Raw genomic sequence first — 13,256 nt, forward strand, 5'->3', positions numbered from 1 at the left:
CCAAATGGGGCCTCAGAGAGTTGGACACGATTGGAAACAACTGAACAAAGATGATCGGAGGAAGTTCTTGCTTACTTACATCCAATCAACTTTTGAAATACCCACTCACCCTCTGGGGCTGTGCAGCTCAAGACTCATTGATCTTCCCTGTGTCAGTGTGTCATATACCCGGCTCCCATGAGTCTGTGCTTGGATGTCTATCCCTCCTCCCAGGTAACCAAGCCCTATAACACGGGCTCTCCCCGCAAACTCACGGCCTTTCTCAAGAGGCATTTCCCCATCCCTATCTGACTGGGGCAAAACCCCATATTTCAGGTCTGAGGTCTGAGCCGGACAAACAAGTGACCCAAGTCCTTCTACTGGCAGACTTTTTTCCATCTGAATTCTTGCCAGACTGAGACAAAATAGTGCCTGGTCCCAACCACCAAAAGAAAAAAAGGGGGGCCCCCCATGTGAAACCACGATCTGCCCAAAGACAGCTCCAGATGCTTGGAAGGAAGAGATGGGTTTGCCGCCATTTTGTGGGAGATGACCGAAGATCCAAGGATATTAGAGCTTGTCTCCAGGCTTGCAAACTCACTTCAATACCTTTGGGGGTAAGAATGTTTTGGGTACTTGGCCACCAGCCAAACCCTGCTATACTTCCCAAGCCATCCCTTCCAAATGTTCTTATTTCCCATTCCTAAAAATGAATCTCCTAGAAGGTTCAATCTAACTTCCTATTCTCGGGGTCTTTACTCACTTGTTGTCCCTCAAGATTGGAACATTCCCCTTCCATCTCTTGGAATCCCTTGGGGAAATTCAGCTCCCCCACGTCCTGTTCCCCAAGGTTGGAACGTTCCCCTTCCATCTCTTGGAATCCCTCGGGGAAATTCAGCTCCCCTACTTCCTGTCCCCAAGGTTGGGATGTTCCCCTTCCATCTCTTGGAATCCCTTGGGGAAATTCAGCTCCCCTACGTCCTGTCCCCAAGGTTGGAACGTTCCCCTTCCATCTCTTGGAATCCCTCGGGGAAATTCAGCTCCCCTACTTCCTGTCCCCAAGGTTGGAATGTTCCCCTTCCATCTCTTGGAATCCCTCGGGGAAATTCAGTTCTCCCACTTCTTATTCCCCAAGGTTGGAATGTTCCCCTTCCATCTCTTGGAATCCCTTGGGGAAATTCAGCTCCCCTACGTCCTGTCCCCAAGGTTGGAACGTTCCCCTTCCATCTCTTGGAATCCCTCGGGGAAATTCAGCTCCCCTACTTCCTGTCCCCAAGGTTGGAATGTTCCCCTTCCATCTCTTGGAATCCCTCGGGGAAATTCAGTTCTCCCACTTCTTATTCCCCAAGGTTGGAATGTTCCCCTTCCATCTCTTGGAATCCCTCAGGGAAATTCAGCTCCCCTACTTCCTGTCCCCAAGGTTGGAACGTTCCCCTTCCATCTCTTGGAATCCCTCAGGGAAATTCAGCTCCCCCACTTCCTGTCCCCCAAGGTTGGAAGTTTCCCTTCCATCTCTTGGAATCCCTCGGGGAAATTCAGTTGCGACCTTCACTGATCTGCTCCTCCACCCCCGAATTACTTTGCAGTTTCATTGCACTTTCTATGTTTAGCCTGCATTTACTTATCCAGATACATGAAGCTTATCTTCTACAGAACGCCCTCTCGGGGGCAAGAACATTTTCTTTTGCTCCTTGTTATCTCGGCAGCTGGCACAGAGTAGGTGCTTAACATTTATCTCGGCAGCTGGCACAGAGTAGGTGCTTTACTTTTGTTGGATTGGATTGGACTGAACCCAAGGAACTTCTATTTAGCACAGGGTGACCGATAATCCACAATCATTTATTAAGCACTTACTGTATGCTAGGCCCCAGGAATACAAATGCAAGAAAAGAAGCATTCCCTCCTGGCCACTATGAGGAGTATAAATAACTTACCCATGGCCCACATGCCAGGGTACCCGAGAGTTTGGCTGCTGGACTGGGGGGTTGCCTCGGATTAAGGCCAGACTGGAAGGAGGAGGTTTTTTCCTTCTTTTAGAAAAATGTGATATTTCCTGAACTTCTCAATGTACAGAATATCGATTGTAGAATAGGTATCCGCCTGCATTGTTTTTGGAAGTGTTAAGTGTCTGAGGTCAGATTTGAACTCAGCTCCTCCTGACTTGAGGGCTGGTGCTCTATCCACTGCACTACCCAGCTGCCCCACCATCCTGCATTGTACAGGAAGTTTCTTTATCGGGGAGTCAGCTCCTTGAGCCAATCAAGCAAATCAAAAATTCCCATTTTTATTCCTGTGCCCTAGGATGTAGCTATCGACTCCCATCTAAACGGTCCCCGGCGGTACTCGGCTTGGATTACGGTAGCGAGGGCGATGAGGGGAAGGGGGGGGGAATGAGTAGGGCAAGTTTGGGGTAACTGAGACAACCTTTAATGGGGAAACCTGGAGCTAAGAAGGAGGCTGCGGGTGTCACACAACCACAGGGAGGCCGCTGAAGCTCCTGCACACGTGGTCCCGCTCCAAGGCCTCCTCCAACTCTTCCCCGATTCCTGACCTTCCCCAGTTCACCAGAGAAAGAGGCTGGGAAGATGACCTGACCCGAGGGGAGACGCGGCCTGCTTCTCTCCACCATCTGCCCGGGCTCGGTGCCGTCTGGGAGGAAGCAGGGTCTGGGAGACATCCAATTTTCCTGTAGAATATGGACCTGGTACTGCTGTGATGAGGGGAAGGCCAGTGGAGGCCTTTCCTTCCCATCCCTTTCACCGGAGACATCTCAAAAAGTCCCACGCGCTCTTTGGACCAGGAATCTCTCTGACTTTGTCTCTGTCTCTGTCTCTGTCTCTGTCCCCCTCCATTCCCCCACGGGCCTGCTGGCACAGGCCCCAAACAAGCCCCCATTATACACTCTGTTCCCCTTTATGGGAGGGATTCCCCGTGGGCTTCAGCCAGGGAGACCTGGGAGAGGCTGTAGGGGAGAAAGACAGTCTAGCAAAGTTGGGAGAGGACCCTGGAATCGCTGAACTGGCTGTGGGAGGCTCCGAAGGGTCCTGCCTGGTCTCGGAAGGCCCAGAAGACCTCGTGACTTTGACGAGGGGCGGCGAGAGCCCCTCGGACGCTGAATGGGCCCGGAGGGTTCCCGGAACCCTTGACGGTGGGGGGGACGTCGCTGACACGGCAGGCAGAGACGGAGGAACCTCTGGGGAGGGAGGAGGTAGATGAGAGGCTCCCGGTGTGAAGCGATTGAGGCAGGAGGCCCCTGGTGAGGAGCAAGAACCCAGGAAAGGCCTTGGCCGCGGCTGGGGCAAGCGAGAGGGCTCCGGCCCCTGGGGCTCCACGGGCAAAGTCTCCACAGCCGGCACGTTCTTTCTCAAAAGGACCTGGAGACGCTGAGGTCCCGGACTCTGAGCATCAGCCTGGGGGGCTCCACAGCTGACGTTGCAGTTCTGGGGGGTCACGGCCGCTTCTCCGGGGCTCTGGGAGGCTTTGGGCAGAGCCAGCTCAGCTATCCCTTCCACGGGAAGCAAGACCCCTGAAGGTTTCAAGACGGGGAGAGAAGGGAGGGAAACAAAGTCAGTGCCAGTACCGCGTCCTCCCCCTGCTCCCAGCCCTCGGCCGGCCCGGCCCCGAGCCCTGTAACGGGCTTCTCCCCGGCAGCGTCTGCTCTCCGAGGCAGCTGCTGACGTGGGGAAGCAAGCACGGGCTCTGGAGTCAGGAAGCCCGAACTGCTGACTCGGAACTGCTGTCAACGAACTTCTGTCAGCCTGTTTCCTAATTAGTACGAGGGCCACTAGGATCGCCCCCCCTCCCAGGGTTATCGGGAGGGTACAGAGAGATAACATTTATGGAGCCTTAAAGCTGTGGGCAAGTGTTAGCTGGGAGGATTTCCTGTCTTTCTTTGGATCCTCACGGCTTCTCCCAGGGCCCAGCGCATAGTAAGTGCTTTAAAAGTTCTTGTTGACTGCTGTTGCCTGACTAAGTGTGAAAGAGTCGTGGCTTTGGAGGCAAAAGGAGCTCACTTGGAGTCCCAGTTCTGTTCACGTCTACCTGGAAGGACCTGGGAAAAGTGTCTTCCCTACTCTGGGCTCAATTTCCTCATCTGTAAAATGGGGTGAGGTGGTATGGAATTGATGGCTTCTGAGATCCTTATAAGCTCTGGATCTTTGATTTTTATTATTCTGTCTTTTTCCCACTTTGGGCCGGTTTCCACATCTGTAAAATAGGGGGTGAACTCAGGGGTTTCTGGGATCCTTACAGGCTCTGGATCTTTGATCTGAGTATTCTAAATCACTTCATTGCCTTGGGCCTCAGTTTCCACATCTGTAAAAGGGGAGGAAGGGCTGGACAGAGTGACCTCTGAGGTTCCTGTCTTTGACTCCAAGAGGAACAGGGGACGAGGCCGAGGGGGGAGGGGAGGCCCAGGGCGAGGGTCTCACCTTGGCAGGAGGAGCAGCAGTCCCTCGATGCCGGACCTGGGTCAGCACAGGCTGGCTGGCAGGTGACCTTCTCACAGCTCACCTCCCCAAGCTGAGGGAGCAGGAAAGAAGCAGTGAGCCGCCCTGCCCAAATGAACGCCCTCCTGCTCTCAGGCCTCCAAATAGAAATATTCCCACTGAGACCCCGGCCCCTGCCCAGGACCCAGCAGAGAGGAGCAGCAAGACAGGATAGTCTAATGCTTTCTAGTCAGAGGAGCTGAGTTCAAATCTTGCATCAAAGTATCATAGATTTCATGCTGGAACGGACCTCAGACCTCTCACTTTACAGATTAAGAAACAGGCCCAAGGTCGGGGAGTGATTTGGCCACAAGGCTCCCAAAGGCAGCACTGGAACTCAGGTCTTCTTTATTCCAAATCCACTGTTCTAACTACTGATCCACCAGACCTTATGACCTTGGGCAAGCTGTTTCCTCTCTGTGGGCCTCAGCTTCCTCAACTGTAAAATGAGGGGGCTGGTCTAGATGAACCCTAATGTCCCTTCTGGCTCTGAAATCTATGATCCATTTAAATCAATTGTTAACGAGAGGGGAAGGGACCAAAGAGAGCCAAGACTTTGTTGGCCCAGCTTTGGGGTGGGCACGGGGGATAAAAAGGGGTCTGGGAAAGGAGGGCAGGGGCAGGAACGGCTCCAGCGGGTCCTCTCCCTTGGCGGGCACCATTCACCTGGCAGGTACAGCGAGTGCAGGGCTCATTCTCCAGCAAGAACACCTGCCCGTTGCCCACCTTCCTTCCTTCGTAGTTACAGTCTGCAGAAGGACAGAAGGAACAGCGCCGGTATTGCACAGTTTCAATCCCTTCCTCATCGGCTGTATCCCGCCTCCCTACACGTTACCACCGCCGGTCGTGCCCTCTAGACCCTGCTCATCTTCCACCTCCGGGCCTTGCGCTCCAGGCCCAGAATGCACTGCTGCCTTTTCTGCCTCTTAGAACAGCAAGCTTTCTCCAAAGCTCCTCTCAAATGTCACTTCCTCGATATTGCTCCCCAATTTCTAACGACTCCCCGGAAATGGCGCTATTCAATTTTAAAAGGCCCAGAGACAGAGTCAGCTTACGCGTCAGGAAGGCCTGAGCTCAAAGGCAACCTTAGTCTCTTACTGGCCATGTGACTCTGGACAAGTCACTTTATCCATCTGCCACTGGAGAAGGAAATTACACTTCAGTCCAGTCTCTTGGCCAAGAAAACCCCCTGGGTAATAAGGTCCATGAAGAGACAGACCCGGCTCACCAACATATTCTATGCACGTACACATAGAGAACTTCATATTTGTTCCTAAGTGCCCACACATTTCTCCCAGGAGAATCGGAACTCCCCGGGGCCGGGCCGCTGAGCACCTCGCACTATGTCTGGCACGCGGTTGAGGATGAGCGAACGTTTGCCGAATGAACAAATGAAGACAGAGGGGCCCGGTGGGGCCGCTCACTCACCGTGGCACACCGGGCAGCATTCTCCCTCCGGGTGGAAGGGGTAGGTACAGGAAATGAGGCAATCCACGGGGGAGCAGGCCACAGAGCCCAGCTACAGAAACACACAAAGGCTTTCTGGGGGAGGGGGCTTGTAGGGACCCTGCAGTTTAATAGAACCCTTTCCTCCACCCATTTTACAGCCCAGGAAGCTGAGACCATGAGTATATATCCAAGATGACTCAGGGAATAAAGAAGAGACCCACGGTCCCATGATACCATTGGGACAGCCGGGGTGGGTGGCTGAGAAATGGGGCTCCCATCCTGCTCAGAGACCCAGACCGCGGGAAGCGGCATGCTGGGTAAGAAGGGTCCAGCCTCTGACACTCTGCAAGTCCTCGGGGGCTAACTTCCAGAGGCCTGCTAGAGCAGTTTCAGAAGACAGGCGCATGGGCTGGGGGGAAGAGGGTGGGCGGGACTTGGGGAAAATCTGCCCCTTTTACAAAGGGGGGCACCAGAGCTGATTTGGACCCCACATCCAAGGCCACTCTTCACTGGAGAGTCCGTCATGCACCTGCTGGAATCGGCATGAAAGCCAGCCCGTCCCGAGCCGGCTTCCTCCAGCTCAGTGGCTAAAACTGGAGCGATAGCCCCTCTGGGTTTGTCATACCAGACAGATGCAGCTGAGGCAGGGGTCTAACACAGAGGGGAAGGTCTCGTTGTTGTAGAATATTCTTCCTGTGTAGGTGCAGCCTAAGGGGAAGGGAGACAAAAAGGTGGGATCAGAGGGACCTTCCGGGACGCTCCTGGGTGTGCCTCATTATAGCTTCGGGCCCAAGGGACCTCCCCACACCGCGCAGTCCACCCTGCTCGCCCTCCAGATCTGTTTCCCTGTTTGAGGCTGGACTCCATTCTGAGTCTCACTCTGTTTGTCATGTCAATTACTCTCAGATCAATTTCCCGTTTGAGGCTGGATTCCATTCTGGTCTCTTTCCTTCACTGTTTGTCATGTCAATTACTCTCAGATCAATTTCCTGTTTGAGGCTGGAATCCATTCTGGTCTCTCCTTTATTCTGTCATGTCAATTACTCTCAGATCAATTTCACAAACCGCTGTCAAGTGCCTGCAACAGCAGGCCTTGACGCTGGAAATAGACACGAATGAAATCCTCCCTGGCCACAAGGAGCTTCCATCCTTCTGGAGGAAAACGTCAAGGCCACAGCTAGATACAAAGTATATCCAAAGCAATAAGGAGTTCCAGAGGGAGAAGAGTCTCTTGGGGAGGGGCAGGCGGAGTCAGGGGAGGGAAGCTGGGGCTTTAAAAGTAGAAGACTTATTCTTCTAGAATAATAATAGTAGAAGAATAACTCTTCTTCCACCAGTCCAAGGTCCCTCTGATGAGACGGTAAGATTACTCCCAGGGCCTAACATCATGGTACTCAGCTGTTTACTGTCTGGTTGACTATCTGCCTGCCTGGATGGATGGATGGTCTTTAAGATCCCTTGCAGCTCTATCATAATCTGGTATCCAGTAGGCACTTAGCAGCTGCTTACTGTCCAGCTGACTATCTGTCCAGATGGATGGATGTCCTTTAAGGTCCCTTGCAGCTCTATCATAATCTGGTATCCAGTAGGCGCTTAGCACCTGTTTATTGTCCAGCTGACTATTTGCCCAGATGGACGGATGTCCTTTAAGGTCCCTTGCAGCTCTATCGTAATCCTGATTCCATGAGTTTAGGTCTCTGGGCTCCCAACCCTCCGCAATCGGAACCCGTTGGAAGGGACTCGGGAAGGAGAAGTCCCCTCTTGCTTACCTGCCGAGCAGTCGGGGCAGCACTGTCCTGGGATCCGAATGGGGTGAGGACACGTCTCCACGCAGTCGGTCCGCTCACAGCTCACAGAGCCATCTGCCTGAAAGAAGGAGGCACTTGACAGAACCTCTGAGATGCCGCCTGAAGCCAGGCTATGCTCGCTCTCCCCCAACCCCACTAAGCTCCATTCAGGAAAAAGGAGGGCACCGCTCCAGCAGCAGGAGGCAGCTCCGATTCCCCAGAGAAGAGCGAACCAGATCACCGGGGAAGGCCGCACACCAGAAAAGGAGACCAGCCCTGGGCCCCAAACAAAGCAACACCCCAGAACCTCCCTCAGCAAGCAGACCGTTCCCAGACTATATCAGAAGCTGGGCCCAGCCCGATCCATCTCCAAAGCTGGTATCCTTGGGTTTCCACCCACCCCAAATCTTCATAGTACAATAAGGCCCTCTTTTCCATAAAGGAATGTGATTTTTTTTAAAATTTCATTAAATTAAATGAATTTAATTTAAATTATTAAATTTAATTAATTTAAAACTAAATTAATTTAAATTAAAGCTTTTTATTTTCAAAATATCTACATGGATAATTTTCAACATTCGCTCTTACAAAATCTCATGTTCTCAATTTTTCCCCTCCCTTCCCCCCGACCCCTCCCCAGATGGCAAGTAATCCGATATGTGTTAAACACGGACAATTCTTCCCTCCCTCTTATGGGAATATTATTTCAACAGGAAGGCAAGCTTTACTAAGAGTTAGTGAGCCAGCGTGGAAGAGGATCTGAGAAGTGCTTACCGATGCTTTGGGCAAACTGGCATCAGCTCCTTAATCATGGCTCAGAAAGCATGCACAGTGATGGCAGCTCTCTGCTCAGATCCCAGCTCAAAGGGACCAGAGAGACCATCTAATTCTACCTCTCCATTTTACAGGGGAGGAAACTGAGTGACTGAGTCACATCCGACTCTCCCCGTTTGCCATTTATTTCCTTCTCCAGCTCATTTTACAGAAGAGGAAACTGAGGCAAACAGAGCTAAGCGACTCTTTGTGAGTCAAGTCACTTGCCCAGGGTCATAGAGCTGTCAAAGGCAAGCCTGGAAGCCCGGTCTTCCTGAGGGCCAGGCCCACTTTCTACACTACATCATGAGGTCTCTCACGCTGAATGGTTTTTTCTTCCCAACTGGAGGATGCGGGTATATGGCCAGCCTCCATTTCCCCAGATTTTATTTCGCAGATACCTGGGAACTAAATTATTGAGCACCCAAGGGATGGGGGCAGCTACACAAAGCTCCCTGGCCGGCAGCCTGAAGCGGCTCAGCCTCGGGCAGTAAGGGCTGGTCCGGAGGAGGTCAGGGGTCGGGCAGGAGTGGGGGTCTTCTCTCTCCGGCCCAGGCCAGGGAGAACAGGTAAAGCTGAGTGAGGTAGAACAGGCTGTCATTCACCTGGCAAATGCATAACTCACAGGGATCACCAGGGGACCAGATCTGTCCAATGGGAAACTCAATTCCATTGTCATCGAGAGAGCAGCCTGGCCACAAGGAAAGAAGCAAGAGATACCAAGGGTGAGGGAGCGAGGGGGAAAGGGAAGGGAAAGATAGGGGCAGAGGGTGTGGCCAAGGGACGGGGCTGCAGGTGGCTTCAAGGAAGCTCAGATTTGGAAGGGAGACGCCATCCAGTCCAACCTTGCTGTTGTTCTTCACTTGTGTAAGTCACATCCGACTCTCCCCGTTTGCCATTTATTTCCTTCTCTAGCTCATTTTACAGAAGAGGAAACTGAGGCAAACTGAGCTAAGCGACTCTTTGTGAGCTAACATTAAATAATACCAGACAGTGAACTAAGCACTTTATAGTTATTTAGCCTCGTTTGAGGCTACAAACTGATAAGTGTTACTGCTATTCCCATTTTACAGATGAGGAAAATGAGATAAACAGAGATTACTTAGAGTCGCATGGCTAATAGGCATCTAAGGTTGGTTTTGAAGTCAGGTCTTGCCGACTCCTGGCCCAGCGCTCCATCCACTGTGCTGGCTTGCTCATCAGAGCTAGCCAAAAATGGAATGAGCCTTCCATGGAGGTGGTGAGTCCCCCGTCCCCGGGAGCCTCTCAGCAGAGCCCGGATGACTGCTTGCCGAGGCTATTGTAGCAATGATCCATGTGTCAGGACAGGGCTCAGAGAATCTCAGAGTTGGACTGAATTCAGTTCTAGAATCGGGGGAAACTTGGCAGAGTCCTCAGAAACACGTGTACAAGAATCCACGGCACATCTTTGCCTGAAGACCTCAAGCCTGTGGGCCCCTAGAAACCCCAGGTCTTTTTCAGATGGCTTGCAGTCAGCCACATTCCCTTCATCTTATACAGGAGAGGTTGACTGCTTGAACCCTCGCACAGGACTTTGCATTTATCCCTAGCGAACTTCGTCTTCTGGGATCTGGGCCAGCGTTTTAGCCCGTCCAGCTGTGCTTCAGTCTGAGCTCTCACACCAAGGGCCTCTGAGGTCCCTGCCGAGCTTGGGATTCTCTGCTGCAGCCCGGGGGACGGGGGGAGGGAAGAGGAAGGAAAGGTCATGGGGCCGTTCTCACCTGACACAGGGGTGGGCTCTCGGCAGGTAAAGCAACACTGGCCTGGCCCCAGCTGCCACTCCTCTCTTGGACAAGCCAGGTCTGGACAAGGCGTGAAGGTGCACTGAACCTCCCCGTTCTGAAAGGAAGTCGAGGACAGGCAGGTAACGGACGCGGCTCCCCCAGTTCTTCCAGCAGCCTATTCTGGGGGGGCTGAGAGCCAGGCCCTGAAAGCTCCATTGCGCTCCTGCTCCTCATCCTTTGCCCTCCCCAACGACCAAATGACATGAGGTCATGAGGCAGGCGAGAGAGATGGGATAAAGCTTCCTGAATGCTCCCCCCGCCGACCCCCACCCACCCCCGCCCAGGAGAGCTGCCGGGAAGCAGGCGCCCAGGGCCAGCCGCTCCCTACCTGGCAGACGCAGGTGGTGCATTCATCCCCATCCCCGCTGAACTCAGCCCCCTCCGGGTAGAATCGGCCATGGAAGTAGCACCGCGCTGTGAAAGAACCGTGTTAAGTCCTCCGCACGCCAGCAGCTCGGGAAGGGGGAAGATGGGATACCGTGCAAGGGCAATGGCCCACCGCCAGCGGCAGCCAGAGCTTATGGGAAGGTCCCCGTGCCCTTGAGCCACTTCCATTTCCCCCCTAAAGAATTCTGTTTTTCATCCTGGGTATAGAAATTGGCAGGGAATGAACTGTGGGCAGGAGCCAATTCTTGATAGAAAACACGGGGGACCCCTGGCCGGCTAGACGCGAGGGGGCAGCCCAGACGCTTCGTCACAAGCAGAATGCCAACGGCTCGCGTTTGGCTGACGCTTCAGGGTTTGCAGGCTTTTGTGCCCATCGCCTTCAGAGGGAGGGAGCTTAAAGAGAATTATTTCCATTTGACAGGAAAGGAAACTGAGGCTCAAAGAGTTGCGTGAAGTCACATGGGGCATAAGGAGCCGCATCTCCCAGGTCAGAAAGGCCTTCCACAGAGCGAGGGGCTCGCCCAAGGCCGCAGACCCGCGAGGAGTCCAGACTCCGGGGCCGCCTCTCTCGTGAGATCAGGGCCTCTGCCAAGTGGCAAATGCAGCCCCTCCAACCGCTAAGGTCACAGCGGCTGCTTCTCGCATCATGGAACGGAAACCAAGTTAAAAGCAGGTTGGGAAAGGGTGGGGGGGTGAGGGGGTGAGGGGGCAGGAAGAGCCCGCTCCACCTGGGGCCAGCCCCTCCAACCCCAGCCTAGCACTGCCCCATTTCAAAAAGCCACCGAATGTTCTTGTCCGCCATGGGGCCCGGACTGGCTGAGGGCACGGGGAGCCCGAGCGAGCCAGAGAACTTACCTGGAACGCAGGGGCAGCAGTCAGACTGAGGAGGGGTCAGGCAAGGACCGGGAGGACACTCGGGGGCCAGACATGACACGTTCCCGGCCTGCGGGGAGGGGGAGGAGGGCGGCTGAGGCCGGGCTGGAGAGCGTCAAGCCCCCCGACTCTCCACCATGTGCTCGGCCTCCTGCCTCCGACCAGCGAGGATCTCCAGGAGGCCGAGAGGCCCGGAGGCCGGCACGTCCACCGACCGAGCTGCCCCTCACTCCACTTATTAGCGGATTTCATCTCGGCAACTGAGGCCCTGACCAGTACGGGCCGGGCAGTGGGCAGCGCCCTGAGCGGGGGAGCTCCCCACCGGGCTCAGCCGGGGTTACGGCCGAACCCCCGGGTCTCCCCTGACTCCGTTATCACATTGGCAAATATTGTGCCTGGAGAGAGAGCGGCCTCAAGGTTCCCCCAGGACCTTCTCCCCTCCCTTCCTCTCCAGATGGGGCGCGTCTGCTGCTTAACCCCTTCCTGCCTGCCAAGGGTGTCCCCGCCCCGCAGGGGCCCTCCTCCCAGTGGCCCCGGTCTCCATCCCGGAGCCGTGGGGCCCCCTCCGGGGAGCCTGACCCAGCCCCCGCCTCCCCCCTTTCAGCTTCCGTGCCTCTAGGGCTCCCCAGAGAGCCGAGGAAACCCCCCCGGGGCGGAGGCTGGAAGGAGACACACTTACCAGGCAGACGCAGACGGTGCAGTTCTCACTGGCGGGGGAGAACACGTCCCCCTCGGCCCTGGGCGAACCATCATAGAAACAACCTGGGGGACAGGGAGGACGTGGGTGACCCAGAGGAAGGCGGCCCCAAAAGGGGAAGGGGGGCCCAGAACCCCCACAACCCGGCGACTCTTCCCCACTCCCGTGGCCCCAGCGAAGGGGGGACCCCCTCCAACCACAAAGACTTGGACCAAAGCAGAAGCAGACTCGGGAACTTGGAAAGAATCAGCCATCACCCAATGTGGAACTCATTAAGCCACATCCCCCAGGGCTAGGCACGCTGGCACCAGGAGGGACCTCCTTCGGATGCTGTGGTGTGGAGGCTCCTGGGGCCCTCCTCCACCCGGCAGGGAAGGGGACCCACATCTGCCTTGCACGGAGGGGGAAGCCGAGGGAGCCGGAGGGAGGGGGAGCCCCGCCGGGGCCTCAGGGCGGACACACATCCCCTGCTCCTTGGGGTGGATCCAGCACCCAGAGAGCCAGAGTCGGGACACGATGTGATCTCGGGCACTCACCACCTCAGTGAGCCTCATTTTCCCCATCTGTAAAATGGGTAGAATAATGCCCAACACCTACAGGAACAAGTTGTGTCTATCAAATGGGAGGCCGAGTGATGCCCAAGGCCTCTGGGGTGGGCTTGGGCTCTGACCACGGGCCGTAGATCTAGAGCAGGAGGGGCCGTGGAGGCCACTGATCCAGCTCCCCAGCCGAGGGCTGGACTGGAAGCCAGCCTGACTCGGCAACCAGCTTGGGGAGGCGGGCTTGGTCCCGGGGGAGGGGGGCCCAGACCCCCACAGGGCAGCGGCCCTCCGAGCGGCTCCTCACCTGAACAGTCAGGACAGCAGCCGCCGTCTGGGGAGGGGAGCGGGTGGGAACAGGAGGCTTTGCACCGCAGCCGGTCACAGGTCACCGCGCCGTCCTACAACAGGAGACGCCAGTCACCCCCAGGCCGCAGGGA

The 13,256-nt window shown here is 55.2% G+C and overlaps 1 protein-coding gene across 1 annotated transcript in view; it reads right to left on the reverse strand.

The window, feature by feature from the left end:
• Nucleotides 1-2,383: 2,383 nt before the first annotated feature.
• VWCE (von Willebrand factor C and EGF domains) overlaps nucleotides 2,384-13,256 on the reverse strand; it is a 28,889-nt gene continuing 18,016 nt past the window's right edge. The window contains exons 9-20 of the mRNA XM_051964751.1: nucleotides 13,124-13,217; nucleotides 12,260-12,342; nucleotides 11,563-11,650; nucleotides 10,649-10,734; nucleotides 10,258-10,375; nucleotides 9,121-9,206; nucleotides 7,685-7,781; nucleotides 6,541-6,623; nucleotides 5,895-5,985; nucleotides 5,133-5,215; nucleotides 4,410-4,500; nucleotides 2,384-3,505 (exon numbers count right to left, since the gene is read on the reverse strand). Coding sequence (XP_051820711.1) covers nucleotides 2,874-3,505; nucleotides 4,410-4,500; nucleotides 5,133-5,215; nucleotides 5,895-5,985; nucleotides 6,541-6,623; nucleotides 7,685-7,781; nucleotides 9,121-9,206; nucleotides 10,258-10,375; nucleotides 10,649-10,734; nucleotides 11,563-11,650; nucleotides 12,260-12,342; nucleotides 13,124-13,217 — 1,632 coding nt within the window. The 3' untranslated portion in view covers nucleotides 2,384-2,873. The remainder of the gene's footprint in view (nucleotides 3,506-4,409; nucleotides 4,501-5,132; nucleotides 5,216-5,894; nucleotides 5,986-6,540; nucleotides 6,624-7,684; nucleotides 7,782-9,120; nucleotides 9,207-10,257; nucleotides 10,376-10,648; nucleotides 10,735-11,562; nucleotides 11,651-12,259; nucleotides 12,343-13,123; nucleotides 13,218-13,256) is intronic.

Source organism: Antechinus flavipes, chromosome 6 (genome assembly GCF_016432865.1).
Source record: "Antechinus flavipes isolate AdamAnt ecotype Samford, QLD, Australia chromosome 6, AdamAnt_v2, whole genome shotgun sequence".
In the NCBI taxonomy this organism is placed as follows: Eukaryota; Metazoa; Chordata; class Mammalia; order Dasyuromorphia; family Dasyuridae; genus Antechinus; species Antechinus flavipes.